At 39.3% G+C, this 15,592-nt stretch overlaps 1 protein-coding gene across 13 annotated transcripts in view; it reads left to right on the forward strand.

Moving 5' to 3' along the window:
• CFAP20DC (CFAP20 domain containing) overlaps positions 1 to 15,592 on the forward strand; it is a 253,072-nt gene that overhangs the window by 109,981 nt on the left and 127,499 nt on the right. For all 13 annotated transcript variants that reach the window (XR_008706376.1, XM_055558821.1, XM_055558824.1 and 10 more), the window contains one exon: positions 10,300 to 10,456. Coding sequence is in view for 12 of the 13 variants with exons in the window: in XM_055558821.1 (XP_055414796.1) it covers positions 10,300 to 10,456 (157 nt within the window). In the remaining variant the exon portion in view is untranslated. The remainder of the gene's footprint in view (positions 1 to 10,299; positions 10,457 to 15,592) is intronic.

Raw genomic sequence — 15,592 nt, forward strand, 5'->3', positions numbered from 1 at the left:
ATGTTAGCCTGAGTGTGAGAAGCCATTTACTGTGATTTCATTTATATAAATAGAATAGACAAAATTAATCTAAGGTAAAAGAAATTAGTGCTTTCCCTTAAAAGCTATGAATGTGGAGACTGGTTGAAAAGATGCACAAAAGATCTGTCTGGGGTGATTGAAATGTTGTGTACCTTTATGAGTTATGGTATGCAGATGTATGAGATGGTCAAAACTCATTAAACTGTATCTCAAAGTCTGCATTTCATGGTGTGAAAGTCAGAGAGCTTATATGGCTAATGTACATTGAACATTTACCATATGCTAGAGAAGGCAATGGCAACCCACTCCAGTACTCTTGCCTGGAAAATCCCATGGGCGGAGGAGCCTGGTAGGCTGCAGTCCATGGGGTCGCTAGGAGTCGGACACTACTGAGCGACTTCACTTTGACTTTTCACTTTCATGCATTGGAGAAGGAAATGGCAACCCACTCCAGTATTCTTGCCTAGAGAATCCCAGGGACGGCGGAGCCTGATGGGCTGCCATCTATGGGGTCGCCCAGAGTCGGACACGACTGAAGTGACTTAGCAGCAGCAGCAGACACTATTAGAAGTGCTTACATGTATTTAAACATTTAGTCCTAACAAACTCTATGAGAGATGCGTCATTATTATCACCATTTTACAAATAAGGAAAGAGACAGAGAGAATACATAACTGCAAAGATTATATAACTAGTAAGTGGTAGAACTGTAATCCAAATCCAGACAGTTTGGCTCTAGAGCCCAAATTCTTGCATCCCTGGGAGGAATATATTTAAAAGGTGTTGTCACTAGAGGTTAACTGGAGAGAGTTGCCAGATTAAGAAACAGAATATAGTTCAAATTTTTTTAAGTATTTCAGGGTAATGAAATGAAATCTCAAGATGTGACCATGTGACTGGATTAAGGAGATTAATTCCTCTTTAGGAGAGGAAGACTTTTGAAGGAAAGGCGGTTAAGGGACTTTTAGTGTGTCGAACAGTATATCAGAAGGTAAGATGAGCCTGGTCCCAGTGTTTTCCAAGAATGTGTATAGGATGGTGTGGTTTTACTCAAGTGTGTGTTCTCAAGTGGTGTGTCTGAGGAGGTATAAGGAGTGAGTGGAGGGTGATGTGAAGCTGAAAGGATGGAAGGGCCTATCTGTGCAATGTCTCAGGTTTCAAAGAAGGTAGGGTTTCACAGTTAGAAGAGCAGACTCTTTCCCAGTGCCATGGTTCCATGGCTTCAGAACTGAAGGCTGTAGAACCACAGGTAAACTCCATAAGTGAACTTCAACTCTAGACTTGAAGGGGAAGTAATACCTCAGAGAAAAGCCAGGTTTCGTTTAAGGTAAGGCGTATAGGACTGTTAAACTGTATATGTGTTCAGTCATGTCCGACTCTTTGCAGCTTCATAGACTGTAGCCCACCAGGCTCCTCTGTCTATGGGGTTTCCCAAGCAAGAATACTGGAGTGGGTTGCCATTTCCTTCTCCAGGGAATCTTTCAAACCCAGGGATCAAACCCAAATCTCTTGCATCTCCTGAACTGGCAAATGGATTATTTACCACTCACTAGTGCCATGTGGGAAGCCCGTAGGACCCTTAAAAGAATATAGAGAATATAAGTACTTTTCAATAGTACGGATTTCTAAGGGCACAGTGAAAGGGCGACTTGAGGATTAGCAAGAGATAGATGGGACAGCTATTTGAGGAAGAGAGAGCTTGCTGAAGGAGGGTAGAAATTGGGAGGTAGGGATTGATTGCTGAATAGGTATAGTGATGATACTTCTGCAAGGAACTTGGTTTTTGTTGATGCAGTCATGAGCTACATTGGCAGCCCCAAATCCCAGTCCTCAACTACATGCTTCCATATTAAGGGGTTGCAGTGACTTGCTTTTCATGGGGAAATTACTTTTAATTAGTAATAGGTAATTACTTCTCCTGCCCTTGTGGAAATTACTATTTCAGTCTCTCAGCTTGCATCACTTAATAAACACAATATGTTGATGAAAAAGATGGACAAAGTCATTGTAAGCAGATTTTCTGTTGAGAAGTTAAAACTGAAGTGAAAAATTATTTTAAAAGGCACAAGAATAAAAGTCTTAAAAGCTTCTTTTTTTGTTATTTTGGGAGCATGAAAACAGAAAGAAGTTCTAAAATTCTGGAAAGAGATGTACTTTAGAATTGCTGGGTTACAAAATTGTAGTTTTTTGTTTGTTATTTCTTTTTAGCAAGGCATTGCTGGCTAGCGTTGTGTACTGTTAACAATCAAAAAACTTCAGGGACAACCAAGAGCTTATTATTGTATGCATTGAGTGTGTGTGTGTGTGTGTGTGTGTGTTTCACCAATACAGTGAAGCCATATTGCCAAAACATTTCAGTAAAAACTAGAAGTTAAATTCTTTGAATCATGATTTCACCCTTTGCCAGTCAATTCTTTCATGGAAAATTCCATGTTGAAATTAAATAGCATAAACTCTTATTAATCCAAGCAACAAACTAAGCAGAACTGTCTGTTCTCTATCAAGACTTGTGTTTTTCCTGTGTTTATTTCTCAAGGACCTGTAATTGTAAATATTTTAGATCAGGAGCTCTTCCCTGCTGGACTAGAGTTTCACATAGGGGTAAAGTGATTAGAGATCAAGAAAAATGTCAGAAAAGGGGGATTTTAAGTGTGAATGATCCCCAGTGATAATGAAAATATTTTATAAAGATCAACTGTAATTCAGATAATCCACCTGTTGGTATCAGAGAACTCAGAACACTTTTCCATAACTTCAGAAAATATATCACAGAAATTATAAGAATAATGATTTATTTGTGAAAGCTTATGAAAATCGTAACCTTTCCAACTATCGGCTTAACCCCCCCCCCAAAAAAAGCAGGCAACAAACCTCTATTCCTTCTAACCAAGGAAGATTTGTGAAAGTTATCCTCATCTATTCCAAGAACTACTCCCATCTGTACTTCTAAAAGGTAGATTCAGTAAATAACTTATCAGTACTTACACATTTATGAGGTTTGTTGAATGATGATAAAGTGAAAGACTGAAAATATGTGTGCAGGCATGTATTTATATGCTTATCTTCATATACTCTTACACACATATGCGTACCATTATTTGTTGAGTACTTTTCATGAAGCATTAATCTAGGCAGAGGAAATAAAAGCAGTTTGATTTGGGATGTATAAAAAGTGTGTAAATCACACCTGAAATCCAAGCAACAAAACCAAAAGTAAACAAGTAGGACTACATCAAACTAAAAAGCTTCAGCACAACAAAAGAACACATTAACAAAATGAAAAGACAACCTATGAAATAGAGAAAAAAATCTGCAAACCATACATCTGATAAGCAGTTAATGTCAAAAATATATGAAGAACTCATATAACTCAATAGCAAAAAACAACAACAACAAAAAATCAGTTCAAGTGGACAGGGAGAAAGCAATGGCACCCTACTCCAGTACTGTTGCCCGGAAAATCCCATGGATGGAGGAGCCTGGTAGGCTGCAGTCCATGGGGTCGCTAAGAGTCAGACACGACTGAGTGACTTCACTTTCACTTTCCACTTTCATGCATTGGAGAAGGAAATGGCAACCCACTCCAGTGTTCTTGCCTGGAGAATCCCATGGATGGAGAAGCCTGGTAGGCTGCAGTCCATGGGGTCGCACAGAGTCGGACACGACTGAAGCGACTTGGCACCGGCAGCAAAGTGGGCAAAGGGCCTAAATAGACATTTTTCCAAAGCAGATATACAGTAGACCAACAGATACATGGGAAAATGTTCAACATCACTAGTCACTAAGGAATTGCAAATTAAAACCACAATGAGACATCAACTCCTACTGTTAGAATGGATATCATCAAAAAGACAAGAGATGATAAATACGTATAAATGTAGAGAAAAGGGAACCCTTGTGCACTGTTGGTAAGATTATAAATTGGTATAGCCATGTGGAAAACAGTACGGAGGTGCCTCAAAAACTTAATAGAACTACCAAATGATCCAGCATTCCACTTCTGGGATGTAATCAAAGCAAACAATAGCACTAACTTGAAAAGATATCTTCACCCCCATAGTCACTGCAACATTCTTTACAACAGCCAAGACATGGAAACAACCTAAGTGTCCATTTGTGGATGAATAAAGAAGCTGTGGTATATATGTACAATGGGATATTTTTCAGCCATAAGAAAGTGAGAAAATCCTACCCAATGCAAAAACATGTATGGACCTTGAAGACATTATATGCTAAGTGAAATAAGTAATATGGGACAAATACTGAATGACCTCACTTACATGTGGAATCTAAGCAAAACAACAACACACTCATAGAAAAGAGATGAGATTTGTGATTACTAGACACAGTGGGAGGCAGGGGTGGGCACTTCTATCTTCTATAAGATAAGTAAACCGTAGGGATGATATTTTTCCACACACTGTTATGATCCACACAGTCAAAGGCTTTAGCATGGTCAATAAAGCAGAAGATGTTTTTCTGGAACTCTTGCTTTTGCGATGATCCAGTGGATATTTGCAATTTGATCTCTAGTTCCTCTGCCTTTTCTAAATTCAGTTTGAACATCTGGAAGTTCACGGTTCACGTATTGTTGAAGCTTGGCTTGGAGAATTTTGAGCATTACTTTACTAGCGTGTGAGATTAGTGCAATTGTGTGGTAGTTTGAGCATTCTTTGGCATTGCCTTTCTCTGGGACTGGAATGAAAACGGACATTTTCCAGTCCTGTGGCCACTGCTGAGTTTTCCAAATTTGCTGGCATATTGAGTGCACCACTTCACAGCATCATCTTTTAGGATGAGCTGTTTTGAAATAGCTCACCTGGAATTCCATCACCTCCACTAGCTTTGTTCATAGTGATGCTTCCTAAGGCCCACTTGACTTCACATTCCAGGAAGTCTGGTTCTAGGTGAGTGATCAGACCCTCATTTATCTGGGTCATGAACATCTTTTTTGTACAGTTCTTCTGTGTATTCTTGCCACTGCTTCTTAATCTCTTCAGCCTCTGTTAGGTCCATATCATTTCTGTCTTTTATTGTGCCCATCTTTGCATGAAATGTTCCCTTGATATCTCTACTTCTCTTAAAGAGATCCTAGTCTTTCCCATTCTATTGTTTTCCTCTATTTCTCTGCATTCATCACTGAGGAAGACTTTCTTATCTCTCCTTGCTATTCTTTGGAACTCTGCATTCAGCTGGGTAAATCTTTCCTTTTCTCCTTTGCCTTTCACTTCTCTTCTTTTCATAGCTGTTTGTAAGGCCTCCTCAGGCAACCATTTTTGCCTTTTTGCATTGCTTTTTCTTGGGGATGGTCTTGATCAATGTACAATGTCACGAATCTCCGTCCATAGTTCTTCAGGCACTCTGTCTATCAGATCTAATCCCTTGAATCTGTTTGTCACTTCCATTGTATAATCATAAGGGATTTGATTTAGGTCATACCTGAATGGTCTAGTTTACTTTCTTCAATTTAAGTCTGAACTTGGCAATAATGAGTTCATGATCTGAGTCACAGTCAGTTCCTGGTCTTGTTTTTGCTGACTGTATAGAGCTTCTCCATCTTTGGCTGCAAAGAACATAATCAATCTGATTTTGCTATTGACCATGTGGTGATGTCCATGTGTAGAGTCTTCTCTTGTGTTGCTGGAAGAGGGTGTTTGCTATGACCAGTGCGTTCTCTTGGCAAAACTCTGTTAGCCTTTGCCCTGCTTCATTCTGTACTCCAAGGCCAAGTTTTCCCGTTACTCCAGGTATTTTTTTACTTCCTACTTTTGCATTCCAGTCTGTATAATGAAAAGGACATCTTTTTGAATTATTAGTTCTAGAAGGTCTTGTAGGTCTTCATAGAACTGTTCAATTTAACTGGACATGGAACAACAGATTGGTTCCAAATCGGGAAAGGAGTACATCAAGGCTGTATATTGTCACCCTCCTTGTTTAACTTATATATAGAGTACATCATGAGAAATGCTGGACTGGATGAAGCACAAGCTGGAATCAAGATTTCTGGAAGAGATATCAATAACCTCAGATATGCAGATGAAACCACCCTTACGGCAGAAAGCAAAGAACTAAAGAGCCTCTTGATGAAAGTGAAAGTGGAGAGTGAAAAAGTTGGCTTAAAACTCAACATTCAGAAAACGAAGATCATGGCATCTGGTCCCATCACTTCATGGCAAATAAATGGGGAAACAGTGGCTGACTTTATTTTCCTGGGCCCCAAAATCTCTGCAGATGGTGATTGCAGCCATGAACTTAAAAGACGCTTACTCCTTGGAAGGAAAGTTATGACCAACCTAGACAGCATGTTAAAAAGCAGAGATATTACTTTGTCAACAAAGGTCCGTCTAGTCAAGGCTATGGTTTTTCCAGTAGTCATGTATGGATGTGAGACTTAGACTATAAAGAAAGCTGAGTGCAGAAGAATTGATGCTTTTGAACTGTGGTGTTGGAGGAGATTCTTGAGAGTCCCTTGGACAGCAAGTTGATCCACCCAGTCCATCCTAAAGGAAATCAGTCCGGAATATTCATTGGAAGGACTGATGTTGAACCTGAAACTCCAATACTTTGGCTACCTGATGCAAAAAACTGACTCATTTGAAAAGACCCTGATGCTGGGAAAGATTGAAGGCAGGAGGAGAAGGGGAAGACAGAGGATGAGATGGTTGCATGGCATCACTGACTCAATGGACATGAGTCTGAATAAACTCCACGAGTTGGTGATGGACAGGGAGGCCTGGCGTGCTGCAGTCCACGGTGTTGCAAAGAGTCGGACACGACTGAGCAACTGAACTGAACTGAACTGAGGGATGTCATGTACAACATGATGACTGCTGATGAACTATAGTAAAGCTGTTAAGACAGTAGATCCTAAGAGTTCTCATCACAAGAAGAAATCTTTTTCTATTTTACTGTATCTGTGTGAAATGATGAATATTAACTAAACCTGTTGTAGTAATCAGTTCACAATACAAGTGAATCAAACCATCAAGCTGCACAGCTGAAACTTGTACAGTGATGTCAGTTATTTCTCAGTAAAGCTGTGTCGGGGGAGAAAAGCATTTAGTAGGTAAGGGCCTGGTTTCCTGTACTCACAGTGTGTGAAGGAAGTGGACTCCAATTACAAGCAGAGCTGGCAGAGTCCAGTGGGGTCTTCAGGTGCAGCCAACTGAAGAGTTCATCTAAGCAGAGAATAAAGGGGCAGGTTCCTGAGAAAAAAAATTGCCCAGCACATTCCCATGCCTCCCTGGCCCTGGAAATGCATATTAATTGCTCAAAACCAAACTCAGATGTCATCTCCAAGCATTTTCTAAATGTAGAGAGACTTAAAATATTTATTTCAAAAAAGATAATTTTAAAAGCAGTTATTAACTGTGGAAATATGAAGAACTTGTATAGGGGGAGAAGGTAATCATAGAGCTACACTTGGTTCAGGTTTCATAATAGTTACATAGTCACAATAAAGAGAACACAGAATATATATTTTAAAGAAAAGGGAGAAAGAGAATGAGAGATAATTATCTTGGGAGAAAGAAGTCGGAAATTAAGGTGTGTAAATGAGCTAAAAGCCTTATTTACCATAATAAGTCAGCAGATAAATGTCCAAAATTGATGAATCAAGAAGTATTATTTAAAAATACAAAGAGAAGGAATGGTTAAGAGTTGACAGTATGATTGGATGAGTGAAAAAGTGACAGAGGGCTACATTTTGTGTAAAACTATTGGCACTATATTTAACTTACATTTGCATACACTGTCATGATAAAAAAAATTTTAATTTTTTTAAAAGAAGCCTTTCTTGAACATCCCCACCTTCCCGCCCTCTGTACTCACTGTACATAGCAGATGCCACATGTCTGATTTCCTTCCCAGACAATAAAAGGAATTTTATTCAGTGCTCTATCCTTGGAGCTATGCCCAGTGTTTCAACACCTGATAAGCATGTAGCACCTATATGAAGGCTTCCCTGGTGGCTCAGTGGTAAAGAATCCACCTGCCAAGCAGAAGATGTGGGTTCGATCCCTGGGTTGGGAAGATTCCCTGAAGTAAATGGCAACTCACTCCTATATTTTTGCCTGGAGAATCCCATGGACAGAGGAACCTGGTAGGCTACAGTCCATAGAGTCACAAAAGAGTCAGACACAATTTAGTGACTAAACAACAACAACCTATGAAAAAGAATGGATAAATGTGATTACTAATGGGACAAACCAGCTGAAAGATTGAAATTTGGGCATAATGTTAAATTTTTAAGGAGTAGGACCAAAATTTGTAACAATAATCATAATGAAAAGGAAAAGTTAAAATTTCATGTGACCTCCAGCCTCTGTAACTCAGCTTTCTCCTTGCAAAGTCTGGATCACTTAGGTCACATAGTCTCAGAAAGTGCGGACTTCCAATACTACAATCTGGAACTTATCTTACTCACCCTTGTCCTGCTCTTTGCAGTTGCCCAGCCCCTGCAAACTTGGTTAATCATGCCTGTCCATGTAAAGGTCAGGCATCCCCCTCCGCATCTTGATCACTGTTCCTTAAACCAGCCTATTAGCAGCTAGTGTTGCCCACTGGAGCAGGTCTATAAAAACTCTGTAACCCCTTTGTTCAGGGCTCAGAGCTTAGAGTGTTAACTCTCTGGCCCGCTGGCATAATAAACCTGAGTTCTTCAACTCTTCAAGTGTGGTGTTTGGTTTCTCAATTACTGGTTTCTGCAACAATAATACTTGTATAATAATATTAATAATTATTGTTAGATAGCTGAAAACCCCAAAACTTCCATACAGCGTGCTTTTACCAAGCCAGAGTGTTTCGCCATATGGCATACATACTGAATTTGTCCCGTGCATTTCACTTCCTATGCTAGCACTTCATGCTTAAATGACTGATGGAGACTTAACTGGTCTGCCTCTGTCTGTCTGTATTCTACCTCAGCCTTCTCCCCCAGTACCCCTCTACCGCCCCAAATATTCCTTCACTGAGGTTAATTCAGACTTCCCAGCTACCCTACTTTTCTTACATTCTCCTTCAAGAACCACAGTGGCACTTGACCCTCTGCGGTCCACATTTCTCTTCTTGATCTTCCAACAACTCCACAACCTGGCCTCAGTGCCCTATCCCACATTACTTCCCACATCTCCCAGGAGAGTGCCTCCTGCTTGTTAGGCCAGCCTCGTTTTATTACACTCAGTCCTACCTCCTACCTTTCATTACACCAGGCTCCTTTCCCCCAAAAAAGATCAGAACGGTCCCATCACCTGGAAATACAACGTTACTGTTGAGACATCTGCAAAGAAAATAATTTTCCATATTTAATCAATATTTTACTGCACTCTTTTTTACTCTTGTACTGTGGAAACAAACTCAGATTCTCATCCATATTAAAACCGAGACTCTTAAATGGAATTTGACTTTTAAAATGACATTATATTTCCTTTGTCAATTAATATATATCTTGATTTTGATAGATTAATAAAATAGACCTTATATAAAATGTGCTTCTAAGCAGATAACGGAAGAGCCTATTATAAGCACAGACCATTTTAAATACTGCTTTTCTTTTAACTTCAAAAATTCTCTTTTCTGCTTTTGTCCTGCAGTTTTAAATGTCTTAATTTTTTACTAAATGATTATTTTCTCTTTTTCTTTAACTCAGTAAGACCATTTAGAGAATTCATCTGCTGAAGTATTGAGGGTTCTAATTGTTTAATGGACAGAAATTAGGCCCTGCAAGAGTACTTTAAAAACTGGCAAATACAAGGCATAATTACAGATTCCTTAGAAGAATCTATTTCTGTACAATAGGTTAATTGGTAAGTAGACAGCACTGGCCACACTTTAGACCCAGTTTCCAATTTCAATTTCATCTGTACTTTTTTAAAAAACAAATACAAGTGGGTAATTGTGATCAAATTAGTCCTCTTGAAGGAACAATTGGCTACACTTCTCTGATTTTCAAAATTTAAGTGGTCTAAACCATCTGCAGTTAACTGCCTACAAATCTAGGGTTATTTCTCTTAAGTTGTCAAAGCCTTGACTCATGATAGGAACTCTGTAGCCAGGTGACCAATGTGTAGTTCATATTATGATGATTTCTTTGGAAGAATCAAAATAGTTTTTAAGAAAATTGAAGCCAAAACAGATAGATTTACCTAAAGGGAAAAATTGGTTTGGGGCTGGTTGACCCGGTTGATTGCCTCAAATCGCTGAACTTTCCACTTTTAAGATGGCTTCTTCATTTATGTGATTGTAAAAAGTACTTACTCCTCTTTCCCTTTTTAATTTTAGTGGTGCAATCTATGCATTGACTTGGTGGCATTTACCAATGAAATATTCAAAGGAGCAGTTTTCCAGTCACTGGATGGAATTACTGTCTCAGCGAACTGTAAGCTACGAAAGATCTTCACTTTAAAATACAAGCCTCAAGACACTGCTGATAAAGATGGTATGTTCAAACTACTATCAAGATTTTTTAGTTCTCCAGTTTTTAAAAAAGATAGACATGTCTTTGGAAAGTAAGAGTATAGGGTGTTTTTCTTTTTTTTAATTTATCTTTATTTAATTGTGGAAAGAACATTTAACATGAGGTCTATCTTAACAAATTTTATTGTTAATAAATGTTATTTTGACTATAGTTACAGTGTTATACAGCAGGTCTCTAAAGCATATTCATCTTGACTGAAATAATAATAATAGTTTTCTAATGATCATGCTAAGATAGAAGGATGGCTGAGATATTCCTCATATGATTTTTAAAGAGACTGGAAATATATACAGTAATTAAATTATTAATAACTGTACTCTGCAGGAAACAGAGCCATCTAGAATTCATAAGGCAGCACAAACTATCCTGCTAAGATATCTTAAACAACTAAAATATTGAGGGACTACTATTGCTTCTTTTTATTTTCGTCTGGGATTACTTTTAACAAAATCAATTCTCCTAGAAGTCCAGGAAATAGGACTGCACATTAGATGGCAAAAGTGATTTCTTAGAAGTTTATATGTAGACTTTAGATTTGTGCTGCATCTGGATGAGTGTTTGTGGAACAGAACACTGTGCCTATAAATTCACTTGGTAATAAAACACAGCAATGCATTTACAGCTCCCCCAAAGAGATCAAAAGCCAGGAAGTATGGCTAGTCATCTTATATACCACTTAAAGGCTGTACAAGAAAGTGAAAGATTTCATAAAAAAAAAAAAAAATAGTACCCAGTTAATAAGAAAATTCAAAATTTATAGAAATATAGATAAATTTGGGTGAATTCCATATCAGATTGTAAGAGGTAAATGATAACCTAATTGAAATTTTTAATAAATGTAAGGAAAAAGTGAATCAAAACTTGACAGATTAAATACATGTTTTTGTCTCTGATTCTTTCTAAAGCTGCAATAAAATTATAACATAGGAATAAAAATGGTATTCTTCACCAGGGTGAAGAGGAGACAACAAAACATAAAAGATGTTCGTAAATTTTGTCAGATTGAGACGTGACAACTGAAAAGAGCAGAGAAGGCTGAAACTTTTAGTTTTACAGGGGGATTTACCAGTAAGATTCATAGCATAGAACCTCGGGAGATGAAGAACTGACTGTTCTTAGGAGAGGGTTCAATACAAAGACATAGGAAGATCCTGCACTCACTTCCTCCCCTGGACACAAGAAATCTACAGCTGCATTTGGAATGAATCTCTTGGAAAGGGACCTTCAAATTGGAAGAATAGCAACTCCACAACAAAGGATTTAAACAGCATCAAAGCTATGAGTGAGTGAAAAGTGAAAGTCACTCAGTCAAGTCCAGCTCTTTGTGACCCCATGGACTGTACAGTCCATGGAATTTTCCAGACCAGAATACTGGAGTGGGTAGCCTTTCCCTTCTCCAGGAGATCTTCCCAACCCAGGGATTGAACCCAGGTCTCCCGCATTGCAGGTGAATTCTTTACCAGATGACCTGCAAGGGAAGCCACAAAGGTATAAGAGGCAGAGATAAAGTCTCGCCGCAGGGGAAAAGAACTACACCCCAGCCACAGCAATGTACAAATGGGAAAGGTCACAGAGCTATGGACCTTTCCCCTGAGGAGCAGGATATCTGAGCTCCATGCCAGGAACCCAACCCCTAGGTCCTGTACAGGAGAGGTGAGCCCCTAAACTGACTGACTTTGAAAACCAGTGGGGAGTATGTCCAGGAAAACTATAGAACTGCAGGGATGAGAAATCCACTCTTAAAGAGCTTCCTGCAGACCTACTAGACCCCAAAACCAGTTGACCCATAGGACACAAACACCAGTTGAAAAGTGCCTGGATCATAGGTGAAGGGGTACTACTTACTAACCTTGAAACATATGCTGGAGAGTCAGAAACTAGCTGGAATAATCTCCCAGGTTTGAAACTCTAGCAATAGACCTTTTTGTGATCTCAGGCTACTTTGTAATATCAGAACTGTCAAGCACCATTTTGGAATTCTCTCTCTCATCTATTACGCCAGTGTGTCTGCCCTGCTGGGAGCCTCAGCCTTAGGGCTGTGTTTTGACTGGGCACTGCTTCCAGTCTGGGGACCAGCTCCACCCACAGCCACAGCCTTGCCAAAACTGGAAGGCACACACAGCCCAAATAGTTGGGCAAACCCTTGAATTCTTGGCTCTGGTGGAAAACAAGGTTGTGCTTCTGAGCCCCACTGAACTGAACCTTCAGTTCAGTCGCTCAGTTGTGTCTGACTCTTTGCGACCCCATGAATCGCAGCACACCAGGCCTCCCTGTCCATCACCAACTCCCAGAGTTCACTCAAACTCATGTCGATCGAGTCGGTGATGCCATCCAGCCATCTCATCCTCTGTCGTCCCCTTCTCCTCCTGCCCTCAATCCCTCCCAGCATCAGAGTCTTTTCCAATGAGTCAACTCTTCACATGAGGTGGCCAAAGTACTGGAGTTTCAGCTTTAGCATCATTCCTTCCAAAGAAATCCCAGGGCTGATCTCCTTCAGAATGGACTGGTTGGATCTCCTTGCAGTCCAAGGGACTCTCAAGAGTCTTCTCCAACACCACAGTTCAAAAGCATCAATTCTTCGGCACTCAGCCTTCTTCACAGTCCAACTCTCACATCTATACATGACCACAGGAAAAACCATAGCCTTGACTAGATAGACCTTTGTTGGCAAAGTAATGTCTCTGCTTTTGAATATGCTATCTAGGTTGGTCATAACTTTCCTTCCAAGGAGTAAGTGTCTTTTAATTTCATGGCTGCAGTCACCATCTGCAGTGATTTTGGAGCCCAAAAAAATAAAGTCTGACACTGTTTCCCCATCTGTTTGCCATGAAGGGATGGGACCAGATGCCATGATCTTTGTTTTCTGAATGTTGAGTTTTAAGCCAACTTTTTCACTCTCCTCTTTCACTTTCATCAAGAGGCTTTTTAGCTTCTCTTCACTTTCTGCCATAAGGGTGGTGTCATCTGCGTATCTGAGGTTATTGATATTTCTCCCAGCAATCTTGATTCCAGCTTGTGCGTCTTCCAGCCCAGCGTTTCTCATGATGTACTCTGCATAGAAGTTAAATAAGCAGGGTGACAATATACAGCCTTGACGTACTCCTTTTCCTATTTGGAACCAGTCTATTTTTCCATGTCCAGTTCTAACTGTGGCTTCCTGACCTGCATATAGGTTTCTCAAGAGGCAGGTCAGGTGGTCTGGTATTCCCATCTCTTTCAGAATTTTCCATAGTTTATTGTGATCCACACAGTCAAAGGCTTTGGCATAGTCAATAAAGCAGAAATAGATGTTTTTATGAAACTCTCTTGCTATTTTGATGATCCAGTGGATGTTGGCAATTTGATCTCTGGCTCCTCTGCCTTTTCTAAAACCAGCTTGAACATCAGGAAGTTCACAGTTCACGTATAGCCTTGTGGGTTTCATTACATAGAAACAAACAGAATTAAGCAAAATAAGAAGACAGAGGAATATGTTCCAAATGAAAAAATAAGACAAAACCTCAGAAAAAGAAATAAAGGAAACAGAGATAAGCAGTCTCCTGGCAGAGTTCAATGATGATCATAAAGTTGCTCATTAATTTTGGAAGAAGAATGGTTGAACAGAGTGAGAACTTCAACAGAGAGATAGAAAATAGAATAAAGTACCAAAGAGAAGTAATAACTGAACTAAAAAATACACTAGAGGAGTTCAACAACAGATTGGATGAGGCAGCAGAAGGAATCAAGAAGCTAAGACAAAGCAATGAAAGTCACCCAGACAGACTAGCAAAATGACAAAGAATTTTAAGAGGTGAAGATACCTTAAGAGACCTTTGGAACAGCATCAAGTGAAATAACATTCCCATTAGAGTCCCACAAGAGGAGAGAGGGGCAAAAAAAATTATTTGAAGAAATAGTGGCTGAAAATTTCCCTAATATGGGAAAGGAAATAGACATCCAGATCCAGAAAGCATAGAGTTCCAAATAAGTTGAAACCAAAGAGCCACACACATCAAGATACATGATAATTAAAATGATAAAAATTAAGGATGAGAGAAAATCCTAAAAGCAGCAAGAGAGAGAAAAAAAAACTTGTTACATACTAAAACCCACAAGGCTATCAGATTTTTTAACATAAACTGTGCAGACCTGAAGAGAGTGGCTTAACATATTCAAAGTGCTAAAAGGAAGAAAGTTCAACCAAGAATTATTAACAAGGTTATTGTTCAGAATTAAAGAAATCAAGAGTTTCCCAGATAAACAGAAGTTAAAGCAATTCATCAACACTAAACCAACCCTGCAAGAAATATTGAAGAGACTTCTTTAAGCTGAAAAGAACTAGCACTAATTAATAATAAATTTTTAAAAAAGAAACACATGAAAGTAAGAACCTGACAATTGTTGTTGTACAGTCGCTAAGTCACGTCCAACTCTTTGAGACTGTGTGGACTGTAGCCTGCCAGGCTCCTCTGTCCATGGAATTTCCCAGACAAGAATACTGGAGTGGGTTACCATTTCCTTCTCCATGGGATCTTCCTGACCCAAGAATCAAACTGCATTTCCTGCATTAGCGGGTGGATTCTTTTACCAGGGAAGCCCCCCCCCCCCAAAAAAAAATCTCACTCGAAAAGATAAATATATAATAAAGGTAGAGGGTCAGTCACTTATAAAGTAAGCATGAAACTTAAAAGACAAAAAACTAAAATATATTGTTCCAAAAATAGTAAAATTAACGTGTTATGAAAAACCCCAAACAATCTTTTTGGCCAACCTAATATATCCTGTGGGTTTTGATAAATCAGTAATGACATGTATCCACCATTGCAGCATCATACAGAATAGTTTCATTGCCCTAATTACTGTTACAATGGGAAGACCTGGGTTTGATCCCTGGGTTGGGAAGATCCCCTGGAGAAGGGAATGGCAACCTACTCCAGTATTCTTTCCTGGAGACTCCCCATGGACAGAGGAGCCTGGCAGGCTACAGTCCGTGGGGTTGCAAAGAGTCGGACATGACTGAACGACTAAGCACACAGCACAATTTCTATAGTGCAGTGCCTTTCAAGGAAGGATGGAAAAGAGAGATGATTTTAAAAGGAAAGTACAAGAGATGTCATG

The sequence above is a fragment of the Bubalus kerabau genome, chromosome 20 (genome assembly GCF_029407905.1).
Source record: "Bubalus kerabau isolate K-KA32 ecotype Philippines breed swamp buffalo chromosome 20, PCC_UOA_SB_1v2, whole genome shotgun sequence".
NCBI classification, from domain to species: Eukaryota; Metazoa; Chordata; class Mammalia; order Artiodactyla; family Bovidae; genus Bubalus; species Bubalus kerabau.